This window comes from Hypomesus transpacificus, unplaced genomic scaffold, assembly GCF_021917145.1.
Source record: "Hypomesus transpacificus isolate Combined female unplaced genomic scaffold, fHypTra1 scaffold_389, whole genome shotgun sequence".
Lineage (NCBI taxonomy): Eukaryota > Metazoa > Chordata > Actinopteri > Osmeriformes > Osmeridae > Hypomesus > Hypomesus transpacificus.
The window spans coordinates 34,253-57,636 of NW_025813910.1; the positions used below are offsets into that span (position 1 = coordinate 34,253).

The window sequence follows — 23,384 nt, forward strand, 5'->3', positions numbered from 1 at the left end:
GCATCTTCACAGAGTATTTGAGTCATCAAGGGGTCATGATCCAGAGTATCCCATCCGTGTCACGTCGCGATACACCTCCCGCCAGAGTGAGGGTGTGCGTGCATGTGCGCTGTGCGTGTAAGAGCATAACCGCGTGTGGGGTTTGTGTGTGTATCCGTGCGTGAGTGAGTGTGTAGGGTCACAGTTTGGTCATGGGGATGTGCAGGTTGTTCCAGGGTCCCATCCACAGCTCCTCCTCGTCGGAGAGCGTGCGCTCGCTGTGGTTCTCCAGCGCCTCTCCCCCGCGCTCCTCCTCCTCCTCCTCCCCCTCCGTGTTATCCACCGCCGACTCCCTCTCCTCGCCCGCCTCCCCCCCTCCCTCCCCACCCTCCTCCTCCTCCTCCTCTCCCTCCTCCTCCTCCAGGTTCCTCTGCATCCGCCCCCACAGGCTGCCGGTTGCCAGGTAGGAGCGCGAGGCCAGGCTCTCCAGTCCGGAGAGGCTGGAGCCCAGAGAGCAGCTGGAGAGCGCCGTGTTCAGGGGCTTGTCGGCGGCCTTGTTGGTGCGGAGGGAGGAGCCAGAGGCGGCAAGGGCGGGGCTTCCCAGGGGCAGCTTCTCCTCCTGCGTGGCGGCCATCTTGTCCAGCTTCCTGAAGTGCTTGGCCAGCCGCGAGCTGACCGAGGGGGAGGAGCCCACCTTGATGTTGTTGACGTGTGTCGCCGCGGAGACGGCATTGGCGCCCAGCGCGCGGCGGGTCCGTATGACGGAGCCGTTCTGGGCCAGGTACACGCTCCCGTTAACGTGGCTGTTGGACAGCCGGTTCCGGTGGATGGACTCTGGGGCGCTGTCGTCCCCGGTAGAGCTGGTCTCGTACTCCCGGTCCACCACCAGCTTGATACGTTTTTTCCTTCCGTACTGAAAACAAACACGTAAACAAACGGGTCAACAGACAAACCCCCTGATGACATCATGTTGTATGGCTACGTAGTGACGTCATAGACGGAGCAAGGCAGACGCACAGCACACACACCTGAAGAGAAAGGAGAGAACACGTTACAGGACACGCGTGTGTGTGTCAGAGAGAGTTAGTGAGGGTGGACTCTGGTGTGTGTGTCTGTGAGAGATGTAGCGAGGGTGGGTTATTGTGTGTGTCTGTGTGTGAGAGAGAGGTAGTGAGGGTGGGTTCTGGTGTGTGTGTGTGTGAGCGGAGGAGGGAGTCAGTCAGTCACTGAGGTGCTTTGCTTTGTGTCTAAGCCACACAGAGAAGCAATCATGACACACTGATGTTTCACAGGGGAGCATGAGACTGTCACCACACACAGAGAGGCTTTCAACAGCTTAGAAGCCTGCTGGAAATGCATCTGCAGAGAAAGACAGTCAACAGAGATAGTGCGTGTGTTTGTACCAGGAAGAGAGAGAATGAGGTCAGGAGGGGGCATGCAAGCCATTTAGATGCTTCAGATTCAAAGCACGCGGAACTGGAAAAATTACAATAATAAGTTCCACTCAGATAATGAATTTAAATGCAATCCAGGCATTCTGAAGATCTTACTTAATGAATATGAATTTCATTTAAGATGTTATGCCTTTGTTTGCATTTCAATCATCCCTCTCTTCCTCCTCCTCTTCCTCTGTGGTCTCGGAATGGTCTCCATGGCTGCGGCTGCTGACGGTCCTCTCCGTGGTAACCTCCTCCTCGTCATCCTCAGTGATGGGTGATAGGTCGCTGGAGGTGTCAGTCATACCAGTGCTCGTGTCTGTATGGTAGCTGGAGCCACCAAAGCCCCGCCTCCGCCCAGCGGAGACGGCTGATTGGCTGGTGCTGGAGTGCCTGGATGTAGACTCCCCGTGGCTTGGCCCTTTCTCTTCCTCCTCTCCCGAGCTCTCCTCCTCACTGTCGTCCTGGGTGGTGTCTACTGACCCAGATGAGCGTGTGTGTGTGGAGGTCCTGGGTCTGGGTTTCCTGTTGGACCCAGAGGGGCTCGTGTCTGAGGAGGACTTCCTGCCAGAACTTCCCGACGTCCTCGTCCTACTGGAGGAGGAAGAGGAGGAGGAAGTGTGGGAGGTCGATGTTGGGCCTTCCCCACTCTCCCCTGACGTCCCGCTCCCCTCTTCCTCCTCTTCCTCACTCTCTGATCCTGACCCAGATTCCTCCTCTTCCTCTGCGGTGCCAGGCAGGCTCTCCGCCTCCGACTCCTCCTTCTCGGTCTGGGACTCCTCCCCCTCCGTCTCGGTCTCCACCTCCTTCTCCGAGTCAGAGTCGTTCTCCGTTTGCGACCGGCTCTCCTCTTCAGAACCCCCCCGTTCTCCCCCCTGCTCGTCATCCGAGTCCGGAACGTTCTCCCGGCCCACGCCGGAGGACGGAGAGCCGCTCCTGTCGGAGTAGCCCTCGCCCCTCCCCTTGGCCTCCCTCGGCCCCCCTCGGCCTCCCGCCCGCCCCCTCCTCTCCTCCCCTGCCGCCCTGGACACCCGGGACACGTACGCAGACACGCTCCTCTCCCCCACCGAGCCCCCCTGCCCCTCCACTCCTCCCCTCGTCCCTTCCTCCCCCGCGGCCCCGGCGGGTCTGTGGGGGAGGGTCAGGCGGGTGAGGAGGGCGGAGCCCAGGCGCACCATGGCCGAGGGCCGGGGCTCCTCCTCCTCGGTGGCGGTGCTCTGGAAGTAGCTCCCATCGATGTCCAGGCTGCCGGCCCGCCCCGGAGGCACGCCGCCCCCCTCCCCTGTGGCGCCGAGAGGGTGGATCCGGGCTTTGTTCCAGGGGGGGTGGAGGGTGGGGGGCAGGCCAGGTCCCGAGCTGGGAGTCTTGGTCCCGTACACAAGCAGCCTCATCACAGCCTTGAGCCTTGAAACGGCTGTGGAGTCCTGGGGGGGTCCCTGGGAGTACGTGGCTCTGGACTGTGGAGTGTGTGGGGCTTGGTCCTGCTTGCCGCCGGGGGCCTGCCTGGGGGGGCCTCTGGGGCCAGGACCCGGGTGGATGTAGGGAGGGGGTGGAGCTTTACCACGCCCACGCCCACGCCCTGCAACCTGTGACATGACACCCACTTAAAGACACTGAGTTTGTCTGGCTCAGCCTCAGATCAGAAACAGCAACACAACAGGCATCACATGGCATTTTCAACAACACAAAACTATTGAGACGTGTCTGTCCAAGACAGCATCACAGCACACAGGGCCTGAAGCCGCCTCCTCCGACACCTCAACCAGGAAGTGAGTCAGCAATCTGAGCAGGTCGTACCTCTCCCTCAGACTCCTGGGGGCTGTAGTAGTAGCTCCCGTCGTCCTCCACCACCACCTCTCCGTACTCGTCATACAGGCCTGTCGGAGAGATCAGCTTCCTGCGGCTGCCGTACTGGGGAATGTCATACCTGCAAACACACACACACACACAGTGGGGAGCAGGTAAGCAGAAGGTCAAAGGTCACTGCGGTGGGTGTCTGATTAAGAGCTCCGAGGGCTCCTGGGGATGCAGACACCGTCCACATGAACACCTGTGACATCATCAGTCCGCGCCACAGACACACACCCTGGCACTGTGTCTGTGGGGACCTGGGTATGGAGGAACACACGTACACAAAGGCTTTCTTTCTCCTCTCTCTTCATGTCTTACACAAGTCATTCACTCTCACCCACACACACACACACAAACACTCACCCGTGATCATAATTGTAGTAATCCTGAGTGTAGTAATCTTGTCCAGGGTCGATTCCAGACTCCATAGAGAGCTCCTGAAAAAAAACAACCTCTAATTACCTCACAAGAAACAGCCTCTACTCTGTCAGCGTCTATATATACTCTCACATCCTCTATATGTTTTCTGTCTCATTATTCTCTCACATTCTGTTTCAGCCTCTATAGAAAAGGATAGAGGTATAGAAAAAGGGCAGGAGAAAAAGCGAGAGAAAGTAGAGATCAATGGAAGACAGAAAGGAAGAGAAGAGTGAAAGGAGAGAGAGAAAGAGAGAGAGAGAGAGAGCAGTTCTCATACCTCCGGTCTCAGCAGGGCCGGTCTGAGTAGCTGTTGTTGCTGCCAGAGAAAAGCGAGAGAAGACAGAAAGAAAGAAAGACAGTGAGAGGAGAGAGAAGGGTTCAGGGATACATCGGAGAGAGAGAGAGAGAGAGAGAGAGAGAGAGAGAGAGAGAGAGAGAGAGAGAGAGAGAGAGAGAGAGAGAGAGAGAGAAGAAAGAGAGAGATAGAAGGAAAAGATAAAAGGGACCAAAGGAGGAAGCGAGGAACAAGAACAGCCAGACACAAGACAGAGGAAAGAGATAAGTGGACGTTTCATTAAAAAGATAAAGCCTGGATGTGGATATGGATGGAGGGAAGCCTGCACTGAAACATAGAGAGAGAGAGAGAGAGAGAGAGAGAGAGAGAGAGAGAGAGAGATGTGTGTAGGTCAGGGGAAGTTTGGAGGAGAAAAATAGAGGGATGAATAAAATAGAAGCATATGAGAGGGAGATGAAGGGAGATGAAGGGAGTTTCATGGACAGACACAGATGGGCAGGGGATGACAGCGCACATCTTCAGCACGCATCTCTTCCCCATCCCCTCATCCAATCAGCAGACACCCCCACACCAAACACGACATCACAGCTTCCTTTCCGACGGCCTATCAGACAATGTGTCTACTGACAGCATGACAACCACCGGCAAATGACAGGGAATAAATATAAGTTTTCAAAGGAGGCGGTGTGTATGTGTGTGTATGCGTGCACGTGAGTGCGGTGTGTCCGTGGGCTGTGTGTGTGTGGCAGGCTGCAGTTTGTGTGTGGTGTGAGTGTCTGGTGTGTGTGTGTCTTGGAGACTCACCTCCTGAAGGCCATACCCGCGCCTGTGGAGGAGACACAAAATATTTATTTCTCTAATGTAGAAATCAAGTCGACAAGGTGCAGGTGATAGAGAGCCAGACTCACACCCTGGCTGTGCCATGGTTTCTCTTAGTGCTTAGGGAATTGGACCCTTAAATCACAAAGCTGCGTGGTCTCTCTAAAGCAGATATTTCAGTTCCAACTACATATGAGATGTCACATCTGAAAGTGCCTTGAGGGCTGCAGTGTGAAACTTGTTACATGGTTTATAAACCTGCCCTGCGGATGAGAGAGGGAAGAGAGAATGAAAGGGGGAAGAGAGAGAGAGAGAGAGGGAGAGAGAGACGAGAGAATGATACACAGAGAGGGTTACACCATAATAACTTTACGAAAGGGACATAACAGTTTTTATAGTTTCTAATCTAACATATTCATAGTCCTCTCCTGGGTTGGCAGTGCTTTTAGGGTTCAAACTATGTAAATATAGTCTTGGTTGGCTTTGTATATAAAGATGTAACTAAGCTCCGGAAACTCACAACCACCTCCCATAATGCAACACACCCCGAGGTCACAGGTCACTAGTGTGACAGGAAGTGGCTGGGTCACTTGATCAGGCCAGATAGGTGGTTATATTTGACAATACCACAACCTTCAGAGATCCGTGGCCACATCACACAATAAACTGTAACGTGAGATATGAAGAAAGAGAAGATATTAGAAGTGAGGAGAGATCGGAAGAGAAGAGATTAGAAGAAAAGAAAAGAGAAACGACTTAGTGAAAAACGTTGCAGGAATTAGAATTCCCTCTGGCGTTGTGATGATCATGGGGAGGTAAACAAGACTGTTGTTCTCTAATGCCGGAGTAATGAGCAGCTCAAATGAAGATTTATCACTGAACAACCACTGGTGACTTTCAGAGGACTTTGAGCTTCCCTCAGCGCCCCCTCTCCCTCCTCCCCATCCTCCTTCTCCTCCCTGCTGTGCTGGGGATATGGTCCTTGTCTGTCTGTGTGTGTGTGTGTCTGTGTGTGTGTGTGTCTGTGTGTGTGTGTGTGTGTGTGTGTGTGTGTGTGGTATGTGTGTGTGTGTGTGTGTGTGTGTGTGTGTGTGTGTGTGTGTGGTGTGTGTGTGTGTGTGTGTGTGTGGTGTGTGAATGTCAGTAGGGAGAGGGTGTGCTCTTTAAGATGTAAAATGTATACAACCGGAAACGTTTTGCTTCAAGAGACAGGGTTGAGAGAGTTGAAGCACAAAGGTGGGTGTATATTCAGAGCTGATGGGAGAGGAGAAAGGAGGAGAGAGGAGTGGATGAGGGGAGAGGATGGGTGGAAGGAGGACAGAGGGGAAGATGGGGGAAAGTATGGGTGGAGAGTGGTGGACTGTCTCTGTTCAGTCTGAGCTGAAGCTGCTCCGGCACGGTAGCAGCATGGCAGACATGCTCTCTCTCTCTCTCTCTCTCTCTCTCTCTCTCTCTCTCTCTCTCTCTCTCTCTCTCTCTCTCTCTCTCTCTCTGTCTCTCTCTCTTTCTCTCTCTCTCCCCCTTTGACTTTGTCTTTCTCTTTCTCTTCCTCGTCTTCTCTCTCTTTTACTCTCTGTCAGTCTGCAACTCTTTCTTGCTCTCTCTCTCTTTCTCCGCATGTCGATTGGACTGTGCAGCAGGCTGGAGAACTGAGGAGTGTGTAACAGAAGATGTGACAGAAGACAGGCCAGATGAGAAGAAAGAGACTGAGAGAGACAATGTACGAGAGAGACAGAGGGACAGACAAGGAGGCAGACTGAGGAAAAGAGGGAAAGAGAGTGAGAGAGAGAGAGTATAACAGAAACAGTGAAACTCTCAAGAATCTTTTCTTTGAATGTTGTTATTTAAAGGGCCATTAGTAATTACAGGGCAAACTATAGGGAGTCACCAACCATTCATGGTACATTGAATACAACATTCAAATAAACTAACATGCAATGTCTTTCTGAAAATAATGTCCTTTAAAAATGAACACATAAAAACAACACAGAAACGAAGACGACATCTGGGATTGAAGAACGAAACGTCTTAATGACAAAAGGAACACAAAAGGAATAAAAGTCTCTGATGAAATGATGAAACAGTGATGAAAGGAGAGAGGTATGTAGAGGGAGAGAGAAGGAAGGATAAAGAGAGAGAGAGAGAGTGAGAAAGATCACATGATTGTTGAAGGGAAGCGTTTCTCCAGCTCCTCCACTATGGAGTTCATGTTGGGGTGGGGCTGCGGGGCCCGGGGGGAGGCGGGGGCCGGGGGAGGGGATGGGGCCCGCTCCAGGGGCGTCTCCAGATCCGCGGGGTCCAGGGAGTCCAGCGACTCCGTGGACGCCTGGCTCTTCAGCATGCTCTTCAGGGGGTTCTGCTTCTGGTCGATCTGGCTGTACATGTTGGCCACCGACTTCTCCAGGGCCGCGATGTTGGGGATGGTCTTCAGGATGCCCCTCAGCTCCCTCTTGGGGGCCTCGGGTTCGGGGAGAGGGGGCGGCGGGGCCCGCAGGGACACGGGCCTCAGCGTGGTCGCGGCAGGCAGGGGCGGCAGGACGAAGGCCGAGGGGCGGTCGGGGGAGGGCGAGCCGGGAGGCGGAAGGGGAGGCGGGGGGGCGGCGGGGCCGGGCCGGGGGGAGGCGGAGGGGAGGGGGGGGGGCGGGGCGCGGGGGGGAGGGCGGGGGGGGAGGCGGGCGGGGGAGGGGCGGGGACGCCGGGGGGGTCCGGGATGATCTCCAGGCTGACCTCGTAGGGCCCGCCGGCCGGGGTGGAGAAGCTGGAGCTGAACCTCCGCAGCACGGGCGGCGTGGGCTTGCGGCTGGGCGGCGGGGTGCCGCCGTCGCTCTGGGTGATCACGATGCTGGGGGGCCCCTCCGGGAGCGGCGTCTGCGGCGGCGGCGGTGGAGGGGGCGCGGCGGGCGGCGGCGGGGGCGGCGTCGTCTGCTGCGGGCTCCCGAACACACAGAGCAGGAAGTCTGGGGAGAGGGAGCCCCGCGAGTCCCGGCTCTGCCTCTGCCTCATCTCCTGCAGCTGCTCAAACTGCCTGGCCTGCTCCTTCACCGTCAGCTTGGGCCCCAGCGCCGCGTCCTCGTCCTCCTCCAGCTCCCCGTCCAGCCCGTCGTCGCGGCTGGCCCGCAGCTCAGACTGCAGCAGCTCCAGCTCCCACTGGACCGGGTCCATCACCACCTGGCGCCTCAGCGACGCGTACATGTCCCGGCGCCGCAGCCTGGAGGGCAGGGTCCAGCTGTGGCCTCCTCCTGCTCCTCCCCTGCCGCCTCCGGGGGAGAAGCGGAGGAAGGAGTCCCGGAGGAGGCCTCTCCTTGGCAGGGAGCCGCTCCCCAGGAGGTCCTTGCGCCTCTGGCTGCGGCCCAGCGTGTCCGGGCTGCTCAGGGTGCCGTCGTAGAACAGCGGGTTCTTGGTGGTGAGCGGGTTCTCGTCCGACAGGAAGGTAATGTTGGACTCGGACTTGGGCATGTTGTTGAGGAGGATGCCGTTGGCGCTAGACTGCTGGTGGGCGGCGATGGCACGCGAGGCGAAGCTGCTGATGAGACGCTGCCGGTCGCCTTCCTCCAGGACGCAGCGACGGCTGCGGGCAGAGCGGCGGCGGGGCGGGGGGGGGGGGAGACAGATGGTGGGAAGGCGAGAGGTGAAGGATGAAAGGATGAGGGTGGAGAGCTACATCATTCCAACCCCGCGCTAGCACAACAAGGGGAGGTGGCTTAGCGGGTGAGAGCGTTCGACTGCCGATCTAAAAGCTTCAAAGGTTCAAATCCTCATCTGTGCATTGCTCAGGCTAAACGTGTCTGCTTTATAAATACGCTATCAAATGCGTTCACGACACTAGAAAAACACCCCTATAAACCCAGCAGATCCTTTCTAGATCCCTCTAGCGCCAGTGAGAAGACTCGACACTCTGTGCTAACACGTTCCACAGCCGCGATCCAGCCCTACGAGGGTCGGAGGAGATCTAGAGGCTGGAAGACTGAGGCTAAAACACACACAACATATGATCCTCTGTGACATCCCCTTACCTCTCTCCTCTCCTAGCATTTGTTAAAGAGCAAAACACGACACATTAATCCAGAGTCTCCACAACTGGCAACAGCTCTGCTCTGCACTGTAGACGGTGGGGTTCACTACTGAAGTGCAGAAGGCCGTTAGACTATGGGACAATGGAAAGGATTTACCATTGGCATGCTAATCCTAATCAGTGAATCAAATCTGATTAAGTCTACCAATCAGGATTTAGGCATGCCAATGGTAAATCCTTCAATATCTCCCATGCTACACACACCTTCACACTAATCAGAAAACAATATTCTACACACAAGGGTACCGCTACACTTATGCTACGGCAAGTCTACAAACACCGACACACCATTAGCTATGCTTCTACACACAAGCTCAAGCTACAGAAAAAAAGCAGCGCTAATGCTTAAGCTAGCAGAGTTCTAAAGAACATCCGCACATGTACTCACTTCAGTCTGGAGTCCAGGGAAGGATGGAGGAGAGCAGAGGATGGACAGATGAAGAGGGGAGAGAGACAGGTGAGTGTGGGGGGGGGGGGGAAGCACGGACAAGAAGGATCAGCGATGAATAAGACAGACGAGTGTGCGGACGAGTTCCCGAACCCTCGTAGGGGTGCTGGGTGATCGTAGCATACTGGATATGACATGTGGTTTGGTTGGTGGCCTACCTGCTGAGGGTGGTGTTGTTAGTGCATAGGGAGTTTGACTACACTGTTGATGTAGGATCAGAACCAGGCCAAGCAGACCTGGGATCAGCTGGTGACAGAACCACATCTTCCATCCCAGCCTAGCTAGTACGTCCCAGCCCAACCCGATGCATCCCAGCCTGGTCCAGCCCAGCCTAGCCCAGTACAGCCCAGCCCAGCCTAGCCCAGTACAGCCCAGCCCACAACACAAGGTCTATTCACTGCCCAGCAGCCACCGACACAAACACACAGGCGTTCAAGCACTCAGCATCTTATCGATTGAGTTAATTATGTTCCCCACAGCCCTTATGAATTGGGGCCAGAATTTATTTTAATTCTTTTTAATTGACGTTCCTGTCCCTGCTGTGGTTTTCAACTGGGCTATGCATGCAAGCCTCGCTCAAAGGTCTATCGTCCACCATAAGACAGGACCTTCCCATTACAGATATTCCCAGCCTGCTGTGCCTCATTAGGCTAATGCCTGCAGGAAATCTCAGAGAGAGAGGCTGCAGATAGGGAGAGCACAACTTCCTTCTCGTCACGTCGGCATGGAGACGGCACGAGGCGAGACGACACATAGAACACGGAACACCACATCCGCAGAACCGGGCACTCGGAACCAGAACACACCCTCATGGTAACGCGGAGGAGTCGTCAAAATGATAGATAGGATTCAGCCCAGCACAGCTTACAGCAAAGTAAGTAAATAAAAGTGCCGGATGGGAATTGAACCCCAAGTCTCCTGAATCCAACCAATGGACAACCTCCTGGGCTAACTGGCTGAGCTAAAGCTTCAGGAACCAAGGAGCCATGTGTGTAGACCTAAATAGGCCTGTGTGCCACCTTGTCCCTCTCCTCCCTCCCTCAGACGCTGACCCCCCTCCCCATGATACTCACATGGTGCTGTCTCCAAGCTCCTCGTACAGGTTGTTGGTGGGGGCGCCCACAGTCTTGCCGCTTGGCAGGGCCATCTGAATACGGGCTGTCTTGGCGCACTCTGCCTGGCGCCTGGGTCGGAGGAGGAGGGAAGGGGTTTACACACGGTTACCCAGCCCCAGATGGATCGTCACTGACAGAGAGTGTATGTTGTGTAAATAGTATTCCTACAGCTGACGCGTTGAATACATTTCACGTTGAAATATCGCATTGCAAATGATAAATCCTAGAGTTGGGTTTGAAGTGTACTGCACCAATACAATTCTGAGAGGACACTTTTGAATTATATATGCAGACACACAGATGGATTTGCGATCTGGTACAAACTGCATCTGACGGAACAACAAACTCAAAGAAGCTATTTTGCCAAGTCATCTCTTATTTATACAGGCTAGGTCTGCAACATGCGGGAGAAACGTGGAGAAATAGGCCTTTCTTCCATCAATAATACAGTATTTATTAGCAGGCGATGTCGTTGCCCTCTCTGATCTGAATCACTGACGGTAGAAAGACAGGGGAAGCAACGACACACAACCAAACACGTTCACCGCAGAAGAGCAACATAATCATAATAAAAATGATGATACTCACTCTTTAAACCTGTTGATAATGACAGCAGAGAATGAAAGAGGGAAAGAGAAACCACGTGAGTCATAAGGAAGGTAATTTACAGAGACAAAGATCATAATTGTCATTGCCACAGTTGAATATGATCCCCGGTGCTGGTACCGAAACACAGATTGCTCTGCTGCTTGTTTTCCCCTGCGGTGACTCTGTACAGACAAGGGGACTGAGGCGAGTCCACAGAGGATTCCGCTGTAAAGCAATGTGTCATCCGTCTGTTTACCGTTCTCCACCACCTCCGCCATGCGCGGCCTTCAGCGCTCTCTCTCTCTCTCTCTCTCTCTCTCTCTCTCTCTCTCTCTCCCTCTCTCTCTCTCTCTCTCTCCTCTCCTCTCTCTCTCTCTCTCTCTCCCTCTCTGTCTCCCTCTCTCCCTCCCTCTCTCCCTCCCTCTCTCTCTCTCTCTCCTCCCTCCCTCCCTCCCTCCCTCCCTCCCTCCCTCCCTCCCTCCCTCCTCCCCTCCCTCCCTCCCTCCCTCCTCCCTCTCTCTCCCTCTCTCTCTCTCTCCCCTCTCTCTCTCTCTCTCTCTCTCTCTCTCTCTCTCTCTCTCTCTCCCTCCCTCCCTCCCCTCCCTCCCTCCCTCTCCCTCTCCCTCTCCCTCTCCCTCCCTCTCTCCCCTCTCTACCTCTCTCTCTCTCTCTCTCTCTCTCTCTCTCTCTCTCTCTCTCCTCTCTCTCTCTCTCTCTCTCCCCCCCCTCTCTCCTCTCTCTCTCTCTCTCTCTCTCTCTCTCCTCTCTCTCTCTCTCTCTCTCTCTCTCCCTCTCTCTCTCTCTCTCTCTCTCTCTCGCCCGTACTCACTGCCTGTAGGTGACGATGACGATGAGGATGGCAGGGATGCAGCAGAGGATGATGATGATGGCGAGGGCGAGCAGCGCCCCCTCGCTGTAGCCCAGCGTCTGCACGGCCTTCCTCACGCTGGTCACCACGTCCGGCGTGCGCACCTCCAGGATGCGCCCGCCACGCCCCCCCAGGTACGGCTGGAACTCCTTGTTGATGTCCAGCAACTTCCCGTCCAGGAACCTGCGTACAGGGAAGGAGAGGGAGGTCGCTAGCTGTGGAGCGCAGGAAACAGGAGGTTGTCACTGGGGGGGGGGGGGGTTGGGTGGGATGAAGGTATTGTGTAACGAGTGTGTGTGTGTGTGTGTGTTCAGCCCCGTGTTCATTCTTACAAGGAAATGGACAAAAACGACCACAGCATTTAAAGCAACAGCACAATGTGGTCTTTGTTAGACCATTAGACCAACGGCTCTCAGCTGGGAGACTGAAACAGGCAGAGCTGTGTGTGTGTGTGTTTGTGTGTCAGTATGCGAGTGCGTGTGTTTCAGTGTGTGTGTGCGTGTGTTTCAGGGTGTGTGTGTGTGTGAGGCAGCAGGCCGCTGGGCAGTGAGTGGCAGAACTGGGGCTGTTGTCCCAGGGGGGGTCGACTCTAATGGACCTGTGAGCGTAGGCCAGCGACACACACACCCCGTCACACCAGTCCTCAGTCTACGTCCCTGCTAGAGGCACACTTCTCACAGCAGCTCCCCCCCCCCCACACACACACACACACAGACAGACAGAGAGGTCACAGACACCTCCCCTGCCCTTCATCCTGCATAAGGGACGACCCTGCCCCAAAGCCCTCTCTGACAAGGGCTGAGGAGATGACTGTGTCTGAGTGTCACTTTGCATGTCAGTGTGTGTGTGTGTGTGTATGTCAGTGTGTGTGTGTGTGTGTATGTCTGTGTGTGTGTGTGTGTGTATGTCTGTGTGTGTGTGTGTGTGTATGTCAGTGTGTGTGTGTGTGTGTATGTCTGTGTGTGTGTGCTAGGGCTGGCAGGCTCCAGGCAGGCTCACTTGAACAGCTCCTGTCTGGAGATGGCTCTGTTGGTCAGAGGGTCGATGGCGTACACCATCAGGTCAGACTTCCCATAATCCTCCTGCTCAAAGCCGTCTCCGAAGCGACGAGGCCCGATGGATTCCACCACCACCTTGGCCCCCGGGATCTGATCCTGCACGTACCGCTCCAGAATACTGGACACACACAGGCATAACACACGCACACATACAGGCATAGACACACAGGCATATACACACAAAGACACACACACACACAGAGACACACACACCAGACACACACAGATGCAGACATTCACACACACATACACAGGCGTTAAGTGATGAACACACCCACATTTCATTTAGCAGCCGTCAAACAGCAGGGGATCGAGTGCTGGTGATAAAAATAAATAAAAAACAGTTGCGGTTATTCATGGCCCCAGGCCCTCCGCGCCACGCTGATTCCCGTCCCCCCTGCAACACCTGCCCGCCACTCAAAAGGCCTGGAGTTAAAAGAGCTGAAGTGTTTCTACAACCCGACACTCAGGAAGACGCCAGCTACACACACACACACACACACCCCAGCCGAGGAGGGAAATATCAGATCCGGTTTTGAGACGAAGATATAACATCTAGATAGGGTGCTTCACTGTAATTACATTGAGACGCGCGCAGACCCCGAGATGGGAGCGATGAGAGAGATGGAAGAGATAGCACAGGCAAGGACGGGGGTAGAAATACCAAATGATACATGTCTGCCATAGATGTCTACCGTACTGAGATGACTAGAGATCGATAGATGTTTATCATACCAGATGTGCACGCCTGGATGAATAAAGGTATACTATACTGGACATGTTATCTTAGCTATCTAGATGCATGTCGTACCAGATTGGTCTTGGATATGTTGATGTGGTGTATGTCTAGATGTGTGTTCTACGAGACGTGTCACCTGATCAGCTGATCCTTGTTCTGCTCCACTACGGTGGGAGGAACGTTGGAGACCACCACCTGCATGTCCAGCTGGTTCACCACCGACACCTGGACAACACACACACACACCAGTTAACACACACAGCTTAATACACACCAGTCAACAGATACACACACACACAGTCAACACGCATACATATACACACACACCGGTTAACACTCACAAAGAGATAAACACACGCACACACCAGTTAACAAACTCATACACACAAGTCAACACACACACACAGGACATCACACGCAAGATAACACACAGATTACAAGCACACAGGACAAGCAGCTGGAGGCAGATCTGGGAGCAGGTCCAGGACCTAGAGGAGGAGGTTCTGTAGAAGGATCTGGTCCAGTAGTCCTGTTAATCCCAGAGCAGGCCAGAGGAACAGGCCTCTAATGCACAATCAATGACTCCTATCTGGCCTGGGATGGACCCATCTACAGTGCTGGCCAATGGCCAACAACACTGGACAAACACACACACACCCACACACACGTATGCATACCAACTCAACACACACACACACAAACAAGCAGGCACACACACATGCATTCCAACTCACACACACACACACAAGCAGGCAGGCACGCGCGAACACATCCACACACAAAGACACGTCGGCCAGACAATCCACAACACTTGGCACTGTGCTCTCCTTGTTCCCTCTGCATTGATCAGAACATCAATACTTTGTCGTTTTTAAACTAAAGTGGTTTCTGCTAGTGTGTGTGTGGGAGGAGAGTGTTGAGCGAAGCAGTCCAGGTTGAGATATCAGTCCTGTGGTCTGGTGCCCATCCACAAACTGGAGCTCTGTTTCTTCTCCAGAGCCCTGAAATACATTGGTTGTGTGTGTGTGTGTGATCAACTATAGAACCAGTAAGGCTAACCAAAGCACTAACAGTCTGGTTCTCCACGATCACATTTCCAAAGATGTTGTCTACGTACGTAGGTCAAGGTATGCCAATAAAGTTTTTTGCTCTTGAACCTGGAACACCGTCATGCCCACGCGGTAAAAGCTACACTTGAGTCCGTTTGAAGGGCAGCGTAATAGCCTTTTCCTGTTCCTCCTCACAGGTAGGGGCTGTCAATAAAGTTTTGGTTCGAATCGTAATCACGTGACCACTCACCACAACATCCGCCTTGCTGCTGAGCCCCTCGCCGTAGTTGTCGGTGGCAACGACGGTGAACTTGAAGTAGGAGCGTCGCAGGTTGCGGTACATGATGGCGGTCTTGATCAGGCCGGTCAGAGGTTCGATGACGAAGCCGTCTTTGCCGTCAGCCGTGGGCGGTATGACGAGACGGTACGACATCGCACTGTAGTTCCCCGTGTCCTTGTCGACAGCCTGGCGTGTGTACACACGCACACACACACACACAGAGAAAACCAGGCGTTTACACAGAGATACACGTATGCACAAAGGCAAAGGAACCCACACAGATATGAACTTGAGCACAAGCCCGTACACGAACAAACACACACTCACACACACTCACGTAAGTGAGATTGTGTTCATTTCAGAGCTCACTGCTTAGTCAAGCACTGTGTTGTAGTTCTTCTGTGAAGCTGTAGGGGGAGTGTTTGAGCTGTGAGCACTCGTGTGCTCCAGCTTCTGTCTTACAAACACACACACACACACACTCACGCACACGCACACACGGGCACACACACACAGTGACAGTGAGTTATATTAGGAGTGTGTGAGTGGCACCAGGGTACAGGACAGGCCCCTCCCCCAGGACTCATTAAGACTAACAATATCTCCTCAATATGCTCAATAGTTCACCAAGCACCACTAGAACTCTCACAGGTGGACTGGCCTGGGTCGTCTCTCTCTCTCCTCCCGGTCGCTCTCTTCCTCCATCTCTCACTTCCTCTTTTCTCTCTCCCTCCCTCCCTTGCTGCCTCCCTCCTTTCAATCCTCCCTCCCTCCCTCTCTCCCTCCCTCCCTCCCTCCAATCCGCCCTTGCCCTCCCTCCCTCCCTCTCAATTAGTTAGAGCAGACGCCAAAAGAAAAGGGGGAAGAGAGGAGGACTAAGGAGTGAGAGAATGGCACAGGGAGCGAAACAAGAAAAAAACATCCCTTCATCTTCTCTCAGTGTCTCCATGGCACGCTCTCTATTTTCCGTCTCCTTCTACTTTTCTCCATCGCTCTCTCTTTCTCCATTTCCCCCACCTCTCTCTCTCTCTCTCTCTCTCTCTCTCTCTCTCTCTGGATATCTCTCTCTCCCTTTTATCCATCGGTCTCTCATCTCTTCACCATCTCTCTACCTCTTCTCCATCTATCTCTCCCCCAACGCTCTCTCTCTCCTCCATCTCTCCTTTGCCCATCCTGGATTTCTGTCTTCAGCCCCCCCCCCCCCCCCCTCCACTCCTGGAGGATTCAATTATCCCTCCCTTGTTCCAGACTAATGAAAGGGTTTACAGGATGGGTGACCGGGGGGCGGGGAGCTACCAGGCCACAAAGAGGAGGCCAGCGCTGGAGGTCCTGCTACCCAGAGAGTAGAGCTGAGGATGGGGGCCGGGGCTCAGGGATCACCCCTACACAGAGAGGAGCCACACACACGCACACACAGGCATACGTGAAAACACAAACACACACACATGCATGTAGCAAACAAGCACACACGTGTACAAAAAGTACATGTGCACAAACACAAAACGACAAAGACAGACACGTACACACACCGGCACACCCGGACGCACACACCTAAACACACAGAGAGAAGGCTTGCCCTTAGAGAAGGGGAGGAGGGGGGGGGGGGGGGGGCGGCAGCTCCGTTAATCTGACCTGCTAATCTCATTACAGTCAGGAATACAGGATCATCTCTCTCAGGGCAGCTCAGGGCAGCTCAGGGCAGATTGTGTACACAGTAACCATGTTCACACACACACACACCCCGGTAGGTAAACACAGACACACACATGTAGGTAGAGACACCCACGTGTGGCGTACCTGGACCTGCAGGACGGAGGTGAAGGTCTTGGCGTCCTCGGCCACGCCCCCCAGGTACAGAGGCTGGAGGAACTCGGGGGCGTGGTCGTTCTCATCCTGAACCTGCACCACCACCTTGGCTGTGTTGGCTGGACACACACACACACACTGCTCAATACACACATGCAAATAGAGTTCAATACACACATCCTGGCAGTGCTGAAGACACGCTACGGGCAAACTGTAGGAGGGTAACTCTGAACCTGCTCGCAAACCCTGAACCACAGCTCCCTCCCTCCTTCCCTCCAATCCGCCCTTGCCCTCCCTCCCTCCCTCTCAATTAGTTAGAGCAGACACCAAAAGAAAAGGGGGAAGAGAGGAGGACTAAGGAGTGAGAGAATGGCACAGGGATCGAAACAAGAAAAAAACATCCCTTCATCTTCTCTCAGTGTCTCCATGGCACGCTCTCTATTCTCCGTCTCCTTCTCCATTTCTCCATCGCTCTCTCTTTCTCCCTTTTCCCCACCTCTCTCTCTCTCGATATCTCTCTCTCTCCCTTTTCTCCATCGGTCTCCCTCCCTCCCCCCTGGTTCTCCAGAGGAGGACTCACCCTTGGAGGGTGCTCGCTGGTTGGAGGCCACCACCCTCATGGAGTCAGCCTCCACCTTGAGGATGAAGCTGCTGTTCCTCTCGTAGTCCAGAGGTCTGGCCGTGGAGATCACTCCTGTGCTGTTGTTCACCGCAAACTCGCCTGACACACGCGCAAGCACACACAGAGACACACGCATACACACGGAAACACATACACATTTATACACGAAGACAAAGAGGCATATACATACATACATACACAGAGAGAAAGACACACACACACACACATGCATCCACAGAGAGACACACATTCATTTCGAAGTAGTCCTCTGAAACAAACACTTAGAGGCACACACATTGTCGGGATCTCTATACGTGTACACAAACACATACACTCACCCCCCTTGTTGCCCTCGACGATGGAGTAGATTATGGTTTGATTGACAGCTGCTGCAAGTATGACGCCGACCATGGTCCCTACGGACGCCTTCTCACTGACAGGAGGAAACCTGGAACAAACACACACACACACGCACAGCCACATGCACAGCCACATGCACAGCCACACGCACACCCACACAGACGCACACACACACACACAAATGTCAAGGACGGCTACCTTCTAGTTTTAAACCATTTCATGTCAACAGTGGGCTGTGAAGAGAAACAGGGAGGTTGAACGACCAGTGTTAGCACAGCCTCATGAGTGGTCTCGAGTTTGTCGCAGACACACACACACACACCGCTACGCAATCACTGGGCTCCTGAGAGAAAAGTGTGGTGCTTGATGAACCTGGCAGCAGCATCTAGCGGCTGGGGTTAGTGTGTGTGTGTTTTTCTGTCTGTCTGCCTGTCTGTCTGATGTCTGTCTACCTGTCTGTGTGAGTGTCTGCCTGTCTGTCTAATGTCTGTCTACCTGTCTGTGTCTGTCTGCCTGTCTGTCTGATGTCGGTCTACCTGTCTGTGTCTGTCTGCCTGTCTGTCTGATGTGGGTGTACCTGTCTGTGTCTGTCTGCCTGTCTGTCTGATGTCAGTCTACCTGTCTGTGTGTCTGTCTGCCTGTCTGTCTGATGTCTGTCTACCTGTCTGTGTCTGTCTGCCTGTCTGTCTGATGTCGGTCTACCTGTCTGTGTCTGTCTGCCTGTCTGTCTGATGTCAGTCTACCTCTCTGTGTGTCTGTCTGCCTGTCTGTCTGATGTCTGTCTAGCTGTCTGTATGTCTGTCTGCCAAACTCTCTGTCTGCCTGACAGACACTGTCTGTGTTAGTGTGGAGACACCTGCCGCATGGTAATACAAGCTGCTCTGCTGGAGGGAATATTACTGTGACCTGCAGGCTAGCCAATATCTCTCAACGGGCAAACTCACACAGTCATACACACACACACTCACTTTTTTCGAAAATTGTATTTTTGAATAGCATTCTTTGTAGATTTCTTTCTTTCACTTTTTCTTTTCACTTTTTTTTTTTACCTCAACACCATGTCTCAGCTGCCTCCTTCTGCTGTATCTCACCTCTCCTGTGTGTGTGTCCTCCTTGCTCAAGGTCCTCACGTATGCACACGCCAGCCTTACATTTTTTATTTGACGGCAGGCATGACACACACCATGACACACACGCACTCCCACACAAGCACACACACACACACACACAAGCACACACACACAAGCACACACAGCATGAGGAGTGTTCCTCCCACCAGCCAGCAGAGTCTATGAGGGTATTACAGCTGTTAGTCTTCTCCTCCTGCAGTTCTCGGTTAATGTTTTCACACACACACCTGCCAGAGTGTGTGGTGCTCAGTAACTCAGTCACTGTGGTAATCCCTCTCTCCCTTATTCACCAATCAGAGCTCTTGCTCGCCCAGCTTGTGGCCAAGCTGTGTTCGCCGAGATAACAGAAAACACATACACACACTCACACATGCACACACACACATGAACACTCATACACACACAAACACGCATGCACACACACTCTCACTCTTTGACACCTCACTAATGGCTGCTCCAGAAGCCCGTTCCTAAGTGTTGGCCTCTAATGAGGTCCACAGAGCAAAGCCAGCCACACTCCAGCCTCACAGTCCTCCTCTCCTCCATCAGTCAACCTGCTGCCGTCTATCTTTAGACCTCTCTCTCTCTCTGTCTCTCTCTGTCTCTCTCTCTCTCTTTGTCTGTCTGTCTGTCTGTCTGTCTGTCTGTCTGTCTGTCTGTCTGTCTGTCTGTCTGTCTGTCTGTCTGTCTCTCGCTCTCTCTCTCTCTCTCTCTCTCTGTCTGTCTGTCTGTCTGTCTGTCTGTCTGTCTGTCTGTCTCTCTCTCTCTCTCTCTCTCTCTCTCTCTCTCTCTCTCTCTCTCTCTGTCTCTCTCTCGCTCTCTCTCTCTTCTTCCATCCATCTCTACTCCTCTCTGTCCCTTGTTTCTCTCTCTCTCTCTTCAGCTATGTCTCCTGTTTGCCTCTCATTTTCTGCATCTTCCCCCGTCTTCCACTTGCCCGCTCTCTCCCATCTCTCTCTCCCTCTATCTCTCTCTCCATTACCCCTATCTCTCTCTCTACATCTCTCAATCTCTCCATTCGGCTCGCTCCATCCCTCTCTCTCTCCATCTCCCTCTCTCTCCCCATCTATCCCTCTCGCTCCATCCCTCTCTCTCTACAGTAGCAGTGATCAGCAGAAGAGGCCAAAATCTTCTCAGAGTGCAGCTGAGAAAGATAATCCTTCTGGAGACTTCTGGAAGAATTTGAATGTTTGGCCATGGAGATGAGCTGTGCCCTCACACAGACACCTCATCTGCCACATTGTAACAGCTTTCCAGGGTTTTAGTAACACCAAAACGTATTCATGGTCAAAAGGGTGAACAACGTAATAAGTTCATTCTTAAGTGTACATAAAGTTGAGCCATCTGGAGTGCATGGCAACATGGGCGAGGTCCGATCATTTAGAATACAAATCTGTATCTTACTGTAAGTCGCTGTGGATAAGAGCGTCTGCTAAATGACTAAACGTAAATGTAAATCAATTCAACATCCTTTTCAGACAGAGACGACTGTTTGACTGAGATGGGAACAGAGAGTAAACAAGGGGAAATCGAGCATGCCCCATCTATTCCTCTTTTCTCAGGCATTGACCAAGTTGACAAAAAACATGTATCCCTCAACAAGAGCAGCACAATCGCTCACAGAGTCGTGAACAACACCTTTAAAGCCTGAGCTGAATAATACATGGTTCTTATAATTCAGAATAACTACCTCTGACGACTTGAATACAAATGAAGCGAAGCTGCCAGTAGTCTCTATAGAGCACAGCAAGCCTGGCTGTGGTAAGGAGAGGGGGTTACTGGTTACCAAGAGGGTTCCAACACACACACACACACACACACATGCACACACACACACACACACCCACACACACTCCTCCAGCTTGGTATTCAAACAACATCGATCTGCTGTTTGGAGGCAGGACGATAAACTCTTTCTAAAAATGGATGAATGTATGGATGGAGGGAGGGTTAAGTGAAAATTGGATAGGACGGATAGACAGAATGGAGGGATGGAAAGATTGGAGAGATTAATGGATAGACAGAGAGAAAGAAAAAGAGAGAGGAAGTGGGGGAGAGCTAAAGCTAACTATTGTCTTACCCCCCACCCCTCCCCCCCCCCCCAAACAGAGAGACAACTTCCAGTAAAAGATCCTTTAGAAGTGTCCTCTCCCGCTAAAACGCTTGGCTCTGGAATTATAAGCCGGCTGACCTTTTCAAAACGGTGTGTGTGTGTAAGAGCGCGTGTGAGTGAATATGTGTGAGTGTGTGTGTGTGAATATGTGTCTAAGGAGCTCCCAGTCGTTTGGCATACCGCTGTCCTCTCCAAACAGGAGTTTTAAGGTCAGCCATCAGAGCAGTGCACTCTGGGAAGTGTGCCTGGCCTAGCGGAGTCTGGCGTCTCTCACGGGGCAGTCAGAATAACACGCCGCTGGGAGCCATGCATAATGGATGCTACTGGAAGAGATGGAAGAAAGATGCGGAAGAATATCAGTTTATCTGTATTAGTACACTGCTTGAGTAGCAAGCATTGTGTGCATCTGAGCGTGTGTACATGAGAGTGTGTGTGTGTTGGGAGGGAGGGGGGGGTCGCATTAGCATGTGTGTGTCGTTGGAGCTATCATTAGAGGTATGCATCTGTGATGTTTCGATGAGGCGCGTGAGTGTGTGGCTGTGTGTCTGCGAGGGAGCGTGTTTGCGCAAGTTCGTGTGTGTGTGTGTGTGTGTGTGCGAGGTTTTAAATAGGCAAGTGTGTGGGGGGTTGTGCGTACACGCGAGCGTGTCTGTGTGTGTGTCTCTGTTAAAGACTGGTGATGGTTCTATTTATGAGGGCAATGAGAAAACAGCATCTGGCAGAAAACACACTAAGTAAGCATCAGAGCGAGCTCTTAGTGTCCAATAAAACAGCACAGGATTCGTAAACAACATTAGTAGAACAGTAACCGTCTGAACCCTCCCTCTCTGACTCCTCCCTCTCAGTCTGACAGGATGCGTAATTGGACGCGGCGCTGTCTGGCCTTAACCAATCCCATGGGTCCTTAGGAGGAGACAAATAGTCTATGTGAGATCAATAATGCAACAGGAGGCGTGAATATCTTAACACCAGGACCTGGTGTAGGTGAACGAAAACTCGGGGGGGGGGGGGGGGGTCATCGTTATATTCACGCAAAATATAATTCATAAACAACAAGAGGACACATGCTCATTCAACTGCCTATCCTCCTCTCCTCCTCTCTACCTCCCTCCTCTCCTCCCCCCTATTCAAACAACACAGACTTTCCTCCCCTCTCCGCCCTTATCTCCTCCTTCCTCCCTCTCTCCTCTTTCTTTTCCTCCCTCCCCTCCCCTCCCCTCTCCTCCCTCTCTCTTATCTCCTCTTCCCCCCTCTACAGACAGCACATTATTCCCACTTCCCTCCACTTCTATTGTTATGTATGCTAGTTAATCTAGTGATTGACCAATCCCGTGCTGGGTATTGTGTCTGTGTTTGCCTAAAGGACTGGCCAGGCCTCTGTGGGCCCTGATTAAGGGACGTCCCTAACGAGGCGTGACCAATCACAGCTCTTGATCCTGATGACTGGGAGGCGCCTTATTTGTCTGTTCCAGAGTCCTTCAACTATTGTCAAAACACTCTCTCCCTCTCTCTTTTTCCCTCTTTTTCTCCCCTCTTCTCTTTCTCTCTACTCTTCCCCACTATTTATCTTTCCCTCTTTATCTACTTTCTCTCCCACTCTACCCCACTTTCCAATGTCTACCCTTCTATCTCTCTCTCTCTCTCTCTCTCTCTCTCTCTCTCTCTCTCTCTCTCTCTCTCTCTCTCTCTCTCTCTCTCTCTCTCTCTCTCTCTCTCTCTCTCTCTCTCTCTCTCTCTCTCTCTCTCTCTCCAACTTTGTGTATTGAGGCCTATCTCGGTCTATAAAACAGGCAGTGCGAGTTTGAGATTATACTAGAAGAGTGTTTTAAGAGCGGGTTTGAGAGTGTGTGTGAGCGTGTGTTAGCAGAGTGTTGTTTGAGTGAGTGTGTGAGCAGAGCGTGTGAGTGTGCGTTAGCAGAGTGTGAGTGAGCGTGCGTTGGCAGAGTGTGTTTGTCAGAAGCTAACAGCGTCGACAGACCCTCCAGTCGGATGCGATGGTGAAGGTTACCTTGTGTGAGTCTGTAATGGCGACTGGTGTATTTTTAGAGTAAGAGCTTTGGCAAGGCTTTTGACAGCACATTCATATCAGTGTTCATGTTTTAGGGTCTTTGTGTGAGAGGACGCTTGGTGTTGTGTGAGACTTCATTAGTGTTTCTCTCAGAGGTGCAAAGCACACAGAGGAAAGACGAACATGGTCATTATTTAGGAGCCCATGTTTGCCGCCGTTGACTAGAGGGCTAAATGTATCAGAAACATGCATGTCTGGGTGTATGAGTGTTTCAGTGTGTGTGAGTGACTGTGTGTGCATGTGCAAAACACACAGGGTTCTTTTCTAG

At 52.8% G+C, this 23,384-nt stretch overlaps 1 protein-coding gene across 1 annotated transcript in view; it reads right to left on the minus strand.

Annotated features, from left to right (window-relative positions):
• Nucleotides 1-388: 388 nt before the first annotated feature.
• Nucleotides 389-23,384, minus strand: part of pcdh15b (protocadherin-related 15b) — a gene marked incomplete at its 3' end in the record, with an annotated part of 31,259 nt that continues 8,263 nt past the window's right edge. Inside the window, exons 7-20 of the mRNA XM_047016487.1 lie at nucleotides 17,784-17,893; nucleotides 17,404-17,544; nucleotides 16,815-16,942; nucleotides 14,988-15,203; nucleotides 13,825-13,913; nucleotides 12,891-13,067; nucleotides 11,853-12,074; nucleotides 11,024-11,032; nucleotides 10,394-10,504; nucleotides 4,786-4,807; nucleotides 3,964-4,002; nucleotides 3,630-3,703; nucleotides 3,213-3,342; nucleotides 389-892 (exon numbers count right to left, since the gene is read on the minus strand). Coding sequence (XP_046872443.1) covers nucleotides 389-892; nucleotides 3,213-3,342; nucleotides 3,630-3,703; nucleotides 3,964-4,002; nucleotides 4,786-4,807; nucleotides 10,394-10,504; nucleotides 11,024-11,032; nucleotides 11,853-12,074; nucleotides 12,891-13,067; nucleotides 13,825-13,913; nucleotides 14,988-15,203; nucleotides 16,815-16,942; nucleotides 17,404-17,544; nucleotides 17,784-17,893 — 1,972 coding nt within the window. The remainder of the gene's footprint in view (nucleotides 893-3,212; nucleotides 3,343-3,629; nucleotides 3,704-3,963; nucleotides 4,003-4,785; nucleotides 4,808-10,393; nucleotides 10,505-11,023; nucleotides 11,033-11,852; nucleotides 12,075-12,890; nucleotides 13,068-13,824; nucleotides 13,914-14,987; nucleotides 15,204-16,814; nucleotides 16,943-17,403; nucleotides 17,545-17,783; nucleotides 17,894-23,384) is intronic.